The sequence below is a fragment of the Aegilops tauschii genome, chromosome 5, assembly GCF_002575655.3.
Source record: "Aegilops tauschii subsp. strangulata cultivar AL8/78 chromosome 5, Aet v6.0, whole genome shotgun sequence".
Taxonomy (NCBI): domain Eukaryota; kingdom Viridiplantae; phylum Streptophyta; class Magnoliopsida; order Poales; family Poaceae; genus Aegilops; species Aegilops tauschii.
In genome coordinates, this window is record NC_053039.3 from 2,202,386 (window position 1) to 2,215,180 (window position 12,795).

At 49.7% G+C, this 12,795-nt stretch overlaps 2 protein-coding genes across 2 annotated transcripts; one reads left to right on the plus strand and one right to left on the minus strand.

Annotated features, from left to right (window-relative positions):
- Positions 1 to 3,902: 3,902 nt before the first annotated feature.
- On the minus strand, positions 3,903 to 4,843 carry LOC109757531 (putative B3 domain-containing protein Os04g0347400). The gene is made up of 2 exons (XM_020316351.1): positions 4,769 to 4,843; positions 3,903 to 4,661 (listed from the first exon to the last, which is right to left on the minus strand). The coding sequence occupies exons 1-2, from the start codon at positions 4,841 to 4,843 to the stop codon at positions 3,903 to 3,905; spliced, it is 834 nt and encodes a 277-aa protein (XP_020171940.1).
- A 1,322-nt stretch (positions 4,844 to 6,165) lies between these two features.
- Positions 6,166 to 9,228, plus strand: LOC141022238 (exportin-2-like). Its single transcript, XM_073498559.1, has 5 exons — positions 6,166 to 6,260; positions 7,106 to 7,654; positions 8,265 to 8,283; positions 8,488 to 8,550; positions 9,145 to 9,228. The coding sequence occupies exons 1-5, from the start codon at positions 6,166 to 6,168 to the stop codon at positions 9,226 to 9,228; spliced, it is 810 nt and encodes a 269-aa protein (XP_073354660.1).
- Positions 9,229 to 12,795: the final 3,567 nt, after the last annotated feature.

Below are 12,795 nucleotides of genomic sequence, written 5' to 3' on the forward strand. Positions count from 1 at the left end.
ATGGGCCTAATGGGCCAAGAAGGGGATAGACCAGCCCCTAAGGGGCTGGTGCGCCCCATGTAGGACAAAATAAAGGGGAAGGAAAGAGGGGAAGATAGAAAGGAAGGGGAGCAATTCGGCCTCCCCCTTCCTTCTCTCCTCCCTCCTCCTTCCTTCCCCATCCGGATGAATATGGAAAGGGGGGAGGCCGAATTGGGATATATATATATATATATATATATATATATATATATATATATATATATATATATATATATATATATATATATATATATATATATATATATATATAAGGGGGGCACCGCTAGAACGCACACCAACGTTTCTTAGCCGTGTGCGGCGCCCCCTTCCACAGTTTACGCCTCTGGTCATATTCACGTAGTGCTTAGGCGAAGCCCTACACGGATTACTTCACCATCACCGTCACCACGCCATCATGCTGACGGAACTCTCCCTCGATACTTTGCTGGATCAAGAGTTCGAGGGACGTCATCGAGCTGAACGTGTGCAGAACTCGGAGGTGCCGACATACGGTGCTTGATCGGTCGGAACGAGAAGAGGTTCGACTACATCAACCGCATTGTCAAACGCTTCCGCTTTTGTTCTACGAGGGTACGTGGACACACTCTCCCCCTCTCGTTGCTATGCATCTCCTAGATAGATCTTGCGTGAGCGTAGATTTTTTTTTTGAAATTGCATGCTACGTTTCCCAACACTCGGGTGCGGTGGTGTCAAGGTCTTGGATGCTGGGGCGGCGGCCCTGGTGGTGGTTGCACGGTGCTCTTGGGCAGAGCCCGTGTCTTGGCGCTGCCCGGTGGCCATGGCCGTGTGGGCGGCGTGGTAGCCGGGTGTAGCGTTCGGTGGCGGTGAGTGTTGGTCGGGGTGAAAACCTGCTCTATCTTCGGACAGGCCGGCGACGGCGAAGCTCGTTCCCTTCTTGAAGGCATCGTCGCGGCTCGCACCGCCCGTCATGCGGCTCCAGGGGAAACTCTCATCCTCGGATCGGGCGGCGGCGGCGCTCCGGTGTTGTATCCTTCCTGAAGGCGCCGCCTTGAAGTCCACAGTTCGTTGTATATGGCTTCATTTCTTCGTGGTAGTGTGCTATGGGTGGTGTTGCTGTGCTCAGCGCTTATGTATCCTGCCTTGAGGGTGTGTGGTGTTGGCGTGCGTTTGTTCCAAATGATGTTGATCTATGCTTTATATATAAAACGGGGCGAAAGCCTTTTCGGTAGAGAAGTTTGTGGACTGTGGCTGGCCACGGGGTAGTTTTGGGCCGCTGGCGTTTGTTTTCTTTGTTTCGGATTTTTGCATAACATTACATGGCTATAAGGCTATAATTTTTAGCGTCCAAATAGCACGCTATTACGCGATTAGCATCGTAGTGACCATACTTGCTAGTAAAACGTAGTGTCAGCTCTCCCAATACGCTACAAAGGCGCTATTTTTTCCGTTGATCCTTAGCCGGATTCAGAGTGAAATAATGAATATCAGTTTCTAATGCATCGGTACGTGTGAGTGAAATCAGAAGAGTTGATCCAAAATACAATTCCACAAACCCAAAGATCTTCTGCGGCTCCATGGCGCGGCGGTCATCCTAAGATATTCGGAGAGGGTCTATCTCTCTAGATCCGGTGGTTGACTTCGGCAGTGAGATGCAAATTATGGACAAAGGCTTGACATAGAGGGATGGTTGTGCGGCGACGACGGTCGCACATCGCATGTAGCTGTTGGTCTTGAGCTCTGGGGTTAAAGCTTAGGCCTGACCTGAGTTGGTTATACCTAGCAGTTTTCTTTTTGCGTCGTTAACTTGTTGAAGGCATTGCTTGAATATGTTTGGACTGATTATTCAAGATGAAAATCTAGATTCTGACCTTGATGGTTGGATCCAGTAACGACTGTTGCGTCAACGTCGCTCCCTTGCTGAAGGTGTTGCTATTGAAGAACTTCGTCGTCTGTGTGGTGTCATGAGATGATTGGTGCGGATATGGTCATTACTATAGTTTGCCGATCGTGGTTCTGATCACTCTTTTTCTTCATCCACGTATAATTTTGATCTTACATGACTTTGCTATTTGTTGTTGTATTTTTATGTGTGGTGATATTGACATCCTAGCCATACAGAGGCCGGATGTGTGCTCATAATGTTTGTATCCTCTTGATGCTTCATTTTAAGCGAAAAACCCTCTTTTGTAAAAAAATATGGGCAGTTCAATCACGAGCTAACGTCTAGAATATTTATACTCCGTTGCAATGGCACTATCGTAGTATAGCATAAAGAAACCTGCAAAAAAAATTCTATACCTAGTAATAAGGTAAGGTGATATTCTTGGTTTTGTCCTGCGATTAGATGATTATTTTGAGTTTTTTTATCCGGCGAGGTGGTACTATTCACATGAAATTTTTTGTCGTCTTTTCATGCGTAGAGAAAAAATAGTCCAAAGGCCGTTACGCCTAAACAGGGTGGGCTTCGACCTTCCTCTGATGGGCCTGGTCCTGCCGCCTTAACGAAAAAGGTAAAAAATATTTGTTCCTATTATGAATCGAACTCCCAACCTCTACTCCAGTCCACATAGGTGCTAGCCAACCGATCTATATTCAGCCTTTGGTAAATAAGTGATTCGGTATGAACCATGCAAGCTGGGCCATTCTAATTTAAACACATGAACACTTGACATCAATGGCCTTAGATGCTTTCTTTTTTTTCAATTTACCTATAAGTTCTTAACTAGAAAATGATAGATCATGCCGAGACGCCCTTTCAGTTCACATAATATACCTCTAATTTTAATATTTTTCATGTGAGATTTTCATGAGTTATAGGCAATAATGCTTCATGGTTTGGTTAGAGAATCAGCTACATATGATCATGTTATGTGCCATCATAAGCATTCATTTATCCAAAAATCCAAAGGTACCAATGTGCATTCTCTATAAAGAATTTTCACATATCTCTTTTCTGTGTGGTATATATAAAAGAAGCAGCTATATTTATTTTTTGGATATTGTGTTATTGCATAGTAAAAATGAGCTATTATGTATAATTTGTTTTTCTAGATAATATGGTACTGTGGATTGTGCTTCTTTTACTTAAATGATGTAGTTAAAGAAGTAAATGTCTAACAGTTTGCCTATAACAAAGTAGCCCTAGCGACGGAATGGAAAGCTTGTGGCTGTGTGAGCATCGAAGGCAGTGGGCATGGAAGCTTCTGGTAGAAGATTTGGAGCACTAGCAACAGCAAGCAGCAAGCCCTTGTTTGAGTTGTCAATGGCAATGGCAAGGATGGTGTCTTCATGTCATCCTTGCTCGATTAGGAAGCCGGTGGTGTTCATAGCTTTAGATCGAAGTCCTTGGGTGCTGGGGGGGTGGGGAATCAACCAACGAACTTAACCAATGCATTTTCTCTTCAGAAATGAATTTGCCACCTCTTGTCCATTAGAACAAATAATCCAAAATTAATGTTGTTCAGTCAAATTAATTTACTCAGAATCATACTCCCGTCTCAAGCTCATGCCACGATCCTCAAATGATCCATCCATCCTTTTTTATCCATAGCGACCATTCTTCCACGACATAGTTCCTCGAACCGGCCAACCTTGATTGAAAAAAATCATTGTTTTTATTCCGTTGCAACGCGCGGGCATTTGTGCTAGTATAGTACAAACTTTATTATACTATATAACGCAACAACCGAACAACAACATACAACGGTAGCCGACGCACACATCGAACCCAATGCTGGTATCCTTACCCGGATTGATAGTGAAATATTCAATATCAGTTCCTGGTGGATCCATAAGGGTGAGTGAAATCAGAAGAGTTGATCCAAAATCCAATTCCATAAACCCAACACGTTGCATCTTTTTCTATCACGAATTAATAAAGCTCGCCGGCGATTGATTGCTCACGGCGACGACGATTCCCTGAGCACTTGGACTTGCACCACCTGATCGCCGGTGTCAGCTGCCGGCCTGAAGAGGCAGACGTCGGAGATCCTGAGGCCGTTGTCCCAGGCGAAGCCCTCCCACCCGGCCATGATCATGCCGCCCTTGCTGCCGACCCTGACGGACACCTCCCATCGCCGGTCGCCGCGGCCGGCCACGGTTAGCTCAGCGGTGCACGACTCGGCCCATCCCACGCGGGCACAGAAGGCCTTGGTCAGCTCCATGTACTGCAGATGGAACGGCTGCTCGATGCCCAGCCGGAGCGTCCCGTCGTCCGACGACGACGGTCCGCAGGAGCCGGCGGGCGAGGCGGTGGCCGGCGAGAGCTTCTTCCTCCTCTTTGTCCCGGGCGCCGGCGGTGGCGACCGGGAGGGGGACCCCCCGTGGTGGTTGTTGTCGCTGCCGGAGTCCACGTCGTCGTCGTCGATGTTCACCGTGCCGCCACGCTCGCCGTCGAAGAAGGAGGTGCTGCAGCCGGACGTGTCGAAGGGCTCGACGGCGAAGTCGAGGTCGTCGAGGTGGTCGAAGACGAGGAGCTGGCCGGCGGAGAGGCCGCAGCCGGCGACGAAGCTGCGCCACCCCTTCCCGTCGAAGCGCAGGCCCGCGGCGCCGTGGCGGACGAGGCCCACGTGCCACGAGCGGCCCGTGGGGTCGCGCAGCGTGGCGACGGCGAGCACCGGCGGGCGGTCCAGGCGCGCCGCGAACTTGGGCGGCAGAGACTGCAGGCAACGGCGACAAACATCAGGTATAGCGCAGCAGATTATGGATTGATTAATTAATTGTACTAGATTGGAGGAGTCCCGCGACGGACGGCGAGGGCGCTTACCAGGCTGGACTCGAAGGAGCCCGGCAGGAGGATTTTGAAGAACTTTTGCCGGCGTACGGCGCCGCCCTCCACCATGGCCGCCCGCAACGTACAGATCCACCGGCGGTTAGAGTATCCCCCGTTTATGTCGCTGCCCTTCCGTAGTCCTGGTGCGTGATTATAGTATATCGGACGCCGCCTTATATAGAGTTTAATTTCTTTCTTTCTTTATTCTCTTCGTTCCTGCCATAACATGAGGAGCAGGCCAGAATGGCGGCGGCATCGAGTGCCGCGAGAAGCACGACACGGCGGCTGCATCGACCGTGGGGGGTCCGCAGACGCTTCCATGCGATCTCGGGAGAGGATGGGTGGTAGAGCTGCACTTCTCCAACACCGCCATCTCCTTCTCTAGTGTGCGCTCTGCCTCCGACGAGGATGCTGGCGGCGATGCCTCTAACCAGCGCTTCGACCTCCTGTTGGAGCCCATGCTTCATCGGGCCAACCGGCGCGTTTAGTGTTAGAAGGGATAGAGAGAGAATTGGTGGAATTGTTTGATGTGTTGCTTGAGCCTCGTTGGTATATATATAGGAGTACAATGACCAATTTGGAGTACAAGACAAGGCAGGGTAAGATCCTACGCTATCCTATCTTTCCTAATAACCATAATACTCAACGTCCCCCACAGTCACAATGGTAGCGACACAGGCGATGAGACTGGAGAAGAATCCGAAGGTAAGCCGACGGACATCCCCCACAGTCGTAACGGTCGATGCATCGCGAAAGTTGTGGTTGGAGAGGAAACAAACGAGGTTGCTCAAGCAAGGCGGTAGCCCTTTCTGCCGATGTCGAGGTAGCCGAGAGCGTATGATGGTGTAGCCGTGGTCGATGTTGAGTCGGGGTCGCCTAAGTCGAGGTAGTCGTCGTGGACCGGGAAGAAGAGCGGCGGCGGCGTCTAGGTTAGGAGCGCGGGGACGGTGCTTGCAGTAGGCGAGAAAGAACCCGACAGTGTGACGAAGATCGGTGCGGACGGTGGCGTTGTCGTGCCTAGAAAGACGGCACAGCACATACCACACAGAAGTCGATGCGGGTGGATGACGAAGTGGACCGGGTGCCACGACGCTATGGCCCGAAGGGGCGACGCAGCGACAGCGTGCGAGTCGGGGCGACGACGGGGAAGACCTCAGGGCGGCACCAGTGACCTCATGGCGCCGTTCCCTTCTTGAAGGCGCCGCTTTGGGAACCTTGGGGGTTGGGTGGCGCTTGCGGGTGGTGGGCGACGGCGGTGGTGCGGTCCTATCCTAGCATGGATCTACGTCTGTTGCTTGGAGATGGACTCGTGTTCGTGGAGGTCGACGTTTGGTGTCGATGCCGGAGGACCTGCCAAGGCTCGCGTAGGTGGAGGTCGTCGTTTGGCGTCGATGGCGGAGGACCTGCCAAGGTTGACACCTCAATCTGCTTTGAAGATGGACCAGTGGAAGATGGCGGCGACAAGACATGTGAGTGCGTCAGACCGGTTTGTGCCCCGGACCTAGCAGATGGCTCGGTCCGGGCCTCCGGCTGTAGATGTTAGGCTTAGGTGAGAGGTCTGGGTATATGGCCCAGCTTGCACCCCTTCATCATATGGATAGGAGTAGCGGCAGATTGCCAAGATGGTGGTTTCAGGCATATTGTTGTTCTACTTTGTAAGGTCCTCGAGAATAATCAATAAAATGGCCGCATGCATCTACCAGATGCAGAGGCCGGGGGTCATCCTCCTTTTCTAAAAAAAAATACTCCTGGAGCTATCAGCATGCCATTTTTCTACGCTACATTTTTTCCAAGTACGTGCTAGTTGATTTTTCTGACACGCCAGTTTTTTTCCAAGCATGTGGTCTTAAGTTGATTTTTCTACAGCATCTCCTGAAAGTAGAATAATCAAATAAATGACGTAAAGTTGGTTTACAGTTGCAAAAATGATGGTTAATTGAATTGTAAAACCCCTTCGTCCCCCCGATCTCCCAAAACCCTAGCAAGCCGCGGCGGCCGGCAATGGAGGTGCAGCCGGAGACGCTGGACGCCCTGGTGGGGTGGTTCGCGCAGACGCTGTCCCCGGACGCGGCCGCCCGCGGCGCCGCCGAGCAGAGCCTCTCGGCCGCGGCCGCGTCGTCCCCGGGCCTCGCGCTGGCACTCCTCGCCCTCGCCTCATCCCCGCACCACGACCACCAGGCCCGCCTCGCCGCCTCCGTCCACTTCAAGAACCTCCTCCGCGCATGCTGGCCCGACGACACCGACCACCCCCTGCTGCCCAACGACCGCGACGTCATCAAGGCGCACATCCTCCGGCTCATGCTCGCCGCCCCACCCCTCGTCCGGGCGCAGCTCTCTGAGGCTCGTCATCGCCGCCGCCTCCGACTTCCCTGCCAGATGGGACTCGCTGCTCCCCTCCATCGTCTCCTCGCTCGGCGCCGCCCTCTCGGCGGGGGACGTCCCGGCCGCCAACGCCCTCCTCGCCGCCGCGCTCCCCCTCTTCTCCCGCTTCCGCACCGACTTGGACACCGACCCCCTCCGCATCGAGCTCAATTACTGCCTCCAAGTTTTCGCCGCGCCGCTCCTCGAGGTCTTCCTCTCCACCTCTCACAGCCTCCTTCAACCTCGGTCTTCTGCGGCCCAAGTCTTCGAGTGCCTTCGTCTGTGCTGCGAGGTCTTCTACTCGTTCCTCACGACCTCCTACCCGCAGTCCGTCGAGGCAGACGGTGCCCCGGACGCGCTCCGTGCCGCCGTCTGCAATAACCTGCAGCTCTACATCGAGAAGTACGAGGAAGAGTTGATGCCGTATCTCGAGGAGTTTGCCGAGGCTGTGTGGGGGCTCCTCCTGGCAGCAGTGTCACCCAGAGCGTCCCGTGATCAGCTCGCCGTGACCGCCATAAGGTCCGTGGCAACGGTGACAAACCAATGAAACGAAAGAGCAACAAAACAAAACAAAACAAAACTTTGCCGCCAACCAAAGCAAGGCAGGATTCTAAACGGAGGACCGAGATCGACTTGCAATGGGAGCGATCCGTGGCAACGGTCAAGGCACCAATGAGAGAGCAGGAAAATAAAAAAGGGTGGGTCAACGAACCCCACCCAAAGGCCAAAGCAAAGGAAAGGAATGGATCACAGCTCCCGATTCCCATCCCCACAATCGCACCGCCACCCAACGCCCCCGCCCGTCGATCTGCCTCCTCCCTCCTCCACACCTCGCCGCCGGCGATGGCCTCCGCTCTCTCCCCCTCCCCTTCCCTTCCCCTCATCAGAGGAGCGAAGAGAAGAGAAGAGAGAGGGAGGGAGATGGAGCGGCCAGGTCCCAGATCGGCCATGGCGTTCACCCAAGACAAGAGAGGAGGCAGGGCGGCCATGGCGTTCACCCAAGACAAGAGAGGAGGCAGGGCGGCCATGGCGTTATAATGGAACCTTCTTATTGGTTACATGTCCTATTTTTTCATTGCTTCTGTCAACAGGTAAATCTGACTGATAGCGGTGATTTCTTATGTATCAGGGCAGAGTTGTTGTCGCTGGTATGTTTCCATGCGCCCGCCTCGACCTTTAGAACTGGTAATTTTCAAGTGACAATCAGCCAATTCTTCTTTTACACTTGTTGAATTAGTTTCTAACTTTGTTCTATTGTGTGTTCCAAGATTGTGGCTCTCTAGAGCCATCAACTTTTAGCTTCCATGTAGATCTGGCTGATCATGCCTTCTAAACATTATCTAATGCTTCAGGATGATGCGAAGCTCATAGGTGTCACAAACGTAGAGGCTTATAAGTTCAACTTGAGGTTCAGGGTAGTTGTATATCATTTAGGCTGCACATTTTAGGTTAATCCACGAATCCCGTGGCATATATGTACTCCCTCTAAAAAAATATAAAACTGTTTAGATCACTAAAGTAGTGATCTAAAATGTTTTTATATTTATTTACAGTGGGAGTATGTTTTGTTCTATGGTTCTTCTCTGCGATGGTTGAAATATTCAATTTATCATGTTTTTATGGAATCTGTGCTTTTGTTTCGGTACAAAAATATTGGTTCTTGTTGCAGGTTTAGTCATTAGACTGAAGATGCATATGTGCTTTTGTTTTTGTTATTGATGGGTCGGTGTATTAGACTAAAATGCGGTTGTAATGGCTTGGCTTTCATCCTAGGCCATAGTTTAGCTTCGGTTACATGTTAACTATGCGCCTTAAAAATAGAATTCATTTGTACAATCAATTAAATATTTCTGGATTTAGTCAGGGCATATTTACTTGCAACTTTTGAAGGACTGAGCTAGGTACATGAATCCGATATGAAAAACTAAATCAATTATTTAAGCAAAGTAGTGCATAATTATTACGTATGCTATCCATCCGTAACATTGACTATCTGTTTTCGTTGGCAGCATAACGACATGGATGATAAAGGCAACGATGGCGAAAACTTGGGTGATACAGGCAAGGATGACAAGGACATGGGTCATATATAGAGGCAACAAAGACAAAGGCATGGATGATAAGGACAATGATTTCGTAGCCATGGACCCCAAAGGAATGGATGGTATGTGCATAGATGATAAGGATAACGAGGATGCAGACAAGGATGGCATAGACATGAATGATGTACACATGCAAGGTAAAGGAATTGATAATAAAGACATGGCTAGTTCAGACCTGAATGAGTGTATGGAATACTTAGAGATTGTGAAGAAGACTTTTAGGACTGAGGAAGAAGCCTACATGTTCTACGTAGGCTATGCGAGAAAAAAAGGGTTTGGTGTTAGAAAAGATGATCTGAAGTACAAGGGTCCAGGTCCGAAATAAAATGCATACAAAAGGACATACAAGTGCTGCAAACAAGGATGGCGGGCCCTTAAGCACTTTAACAGAGCTGAGAGAAAAAGAACACGAAGGGGTCTTTTTCGGTGTGGGTGTCCCATTCTTTTTCAGGTTGAGCTACAAGATATCAGTGGCCTCTCGTTCGTCAAGAATTTTGTGGACAAGCATAACCATCTGTTTTTCCCTGCTGACCTGACTCCCTACTTATCGGCTCATCATAGAATGACTGACGCACAAAAGGCCGATGTCATCGAGTATGCTATCGGTGGACTTCGAACACATTAGATTATGAATGCAATGGAGAAGAATGCCGGAGGTCCCGACAAGCTTGGATTTATAGATCGAGACCTATACAACCATGTTTCAATCCAGAAGAAGCGTAAGATAGAAGGCAGTGACGCTAGATATTTCCTCACCTATATGATTGCACAGAAAAAAGCAGACCCAGAATTCTTTTTCAAATACACAAAAGACAGCGAAGGCCATTTGAGGAACATATTCGGGGCTGATTCACAATCCCGGATTGACTATGTTGCCTTTGGTGGTGTCGTGGTGTTCGACAGTACATATCAGTCTAACAAGTACAGGCTTCTGTTTGTTCCATTTGTTGGTCTGAACCATCACCGCAGCACAGTTTTGTTTGGGGTCGGTCTAGTGTCAGACGAGACGGTTGCATCATACCAGTGGCTTCTTCATGTATTTTTGGAGGCAATGTCCCAGAAGCCACCCATTTCAGCAATCACCGATGGGGACGGTTAAATAGCTAAAGCAATAGCTACTGTCTGGACCGGAACAGATCATCGTTTGTGCACGTGGCATATCGAGGAGACTATGGTGATGCACATCCGCAAGAAAAAGCTTGAGGAATTTAGGGAATTCATTTACCACCGTTGGGATGTTGATGAGTTTGAGAAAAGATGGGAGGCTTATAAGGTTCGGTTCAAAATAAAACAAACGGGGAAGAGGTCGTCATGGATTAACAGGATGTACGAGCTGCGACACAAATGGGAGGCCGCGTACACAAAGGGTAGATATTTCCTAGGCATGATGAGTAATCAGAGGAGTGAGTCTCTCAACTTAAGGCTTCATGTGCACCTGAACAAGAAGATGCAACTTGTTGATTTGTTGCAGCATGTTGAGCACTGTGTATCCATAATGCGTAAGAATGAAGCAGCATTAGACGCAGTAGCGACACATACGATATCCTTCACTAAGCTGAATGCACATCCTTTGGAGATTTGTACCTCTTATATTTATACAACTGTGATGTTTCCACGGGTAAAGTGTCAGATTGTCGAAGGAACAAATTGGCAGGTCGCAGATCGGGTAGTGTGTGATGGTTTGGTCGTGTTTGGAGTTTTGGCAAAGTCCCATATGGCAGGGATGCTAGAGAATTGCAAGGTAAGGATGGTAAGGACTCGGATGCTAAGGTTCCTACAGACTTGGAAAGTAAGGATGCTGAGGACTTGCATGCAAAAAACTTGGATGCTGAGAATCCCAATGACTTGGAAGGCAAAGATGGTGTGGACTTGCATGCAAAAAACCTAGATGCTAAGGATCCAATGACTTGGAAAGTAAGGACAGTGAGGAGTTGGATGCAAAAAAGTTGGATGCACAAGGCATGGATGCTAAGTCTGTGGATCTTATATATCACGTGACTTGTCTGTTTACAGGAGCAAGACTGGATGTTGCAGCTTGTAAATATAAAAAGTTGGAAAGTCGGGATTACCCATGCGTACATATATCTGCGTTCTGGATCATCTTGGTGTATGCATATTTCCAAAAAAATTGTGAAGAAAAGATGGACAATGTATGCACATTTCTTTATTATTCTCTTGGTTCCTGCCATAACACAGTCCACGGCTCGGGCTCGGGCTCGTCTTCGCCTCCGTTACAAAAACAGTCCACGGTACGGTTGACTTTTTTTTTCAGAAGAAGTCTTCTACTACTTCATTTCGGACCAACGGATTAAGATCCAACGGCCCAAGTTGATGATTTTATGGCACCAGCCCTCTCCCGCCTGTCTGTTAGATTTACGGAAATGATAAGAAGCTGACGTCAGTTTTTTAGGATTTGGGTCGAACGTTCCTAACTACTCCCTCCGTTCCTAAATGTAAGTCTTTTTAGACATCTCAAATGGACTACAACATACGGATGTATGTAGGCATATTTTAGAGGGTAGATTCACTCGTTTTGCTCCGTATGTAGTCACTTGTTGGAATCTCTAGAAAGACTTATATTTAGGAACGGAGGGAGTATATTGGATCAAAACATGAATCTTAACACCCGTGAAACCAGTCGTGTCATCATTTTCTTTCGTTCGGAAAAAGTACCTTATCCACCCACTGCCTCTCCCCTCTACTCACTAAGTTTACCATCGCTCTCGCTCACTCGCACATCCGGCGGCGGATCCCTCCCCGCCCCCCACCCCCCCCCCCCCCCCCCCCCCCCCACACACACACACACACATCCGCATCGGCAGCAACCGCGCTACAAGGACCTCCGCAGCCGGGCGGCGACAATGGAGAGCGGTAGGTCATGCGGCAACCGTGCGACTCTGCTGGGCAACCACCGCATCCACCCCGTTGCATCCACAGTTGCCGTGCAACGAGGAGAAGCACCACAGGTCACTGGTGGCGGCTGTCGAGTGCTGGGTAAATAGGCAAAATTTTCAATTAAATTAATCAAAAAATAAATCATGAGCATGATGTAAACAACACTAAGCACATACTGATACTTGATCATATTATCGCGTACTAGATAGATAGTAGAAACATCGACGCAAAAATGACTAGTATGGCTAAGGCAATAATAAACAGGAGCGGGATAAGCGAGTTATACCCTCCGATCGGCCAGGCAGAGGCCGCGGCGGCGGCAACAGTGTCCCCGGTGGCCTTCTTCTTGGCTTCAAGCTTCTCAATGGCGGCAAGGTCGACTTCATTGGCAGTGGACATGGTGATGACGCGGACGTGGACGAACAACAACGAGCAGTGGCGTAGGAGATGCTCCCTAAAAACCTAATCGTCCCTCTCACGTACAGGATCCAGAGAGGCGAGGTTTCCGAGGCCTACGCTCCCGTCAACCGTGTACATGGTGAATGGGGTGGGATCATCGACGGCAGCAGCAAAAGGAACGACAGTGGGACAGGTGCGCGTGGAGCCAGTTCCGATTTGTTGCGGCAGCTAGGGTTGGTAGACGCCTCACATATATAGGCGCGG

Excerpts from the sequence above, each read along its gene's own strand:
- LOC109757531 (XM_020316351.1), bottom strand. The coding sequence starts at position 4,843 with ATGGTGGAGGGCGGCGCCGTACGCCGGCAAAAGTTCTTCAAAATCCTC. Across the intron at positions 4,662-4,768 it reads GCTCCTTCGAGTCCAGCCTG|TCTCTGCCGCCCAAGTTCGC; the intron begins GTAAGCGCCCTC and ends CGTTGCCTGCAG.
- LOC141022238 (XM_073498559.1), top strand. The coding sequence starts at position 6,166 with ATGGCGGAGGACCTGCCAAGGTTGACACCTCAATCTGCTTTGAAGATG. Across the intron at positions 6,261-7,105 it reads CATGTGAGTGCGTCAGACCG|CTCTCTGAGGCTCGTCATCG; the intron begins GTTTGTGCCCCG and ends GTCCGGGCGCAG. Across the intron at positions 8,551-9,144 it reads AGTTCAACTTGAGGTTCAGG|CATAACGACATGGATGATAA; the intron begins GTAGTTGTATAT and ends TTTCGTTGGCAG.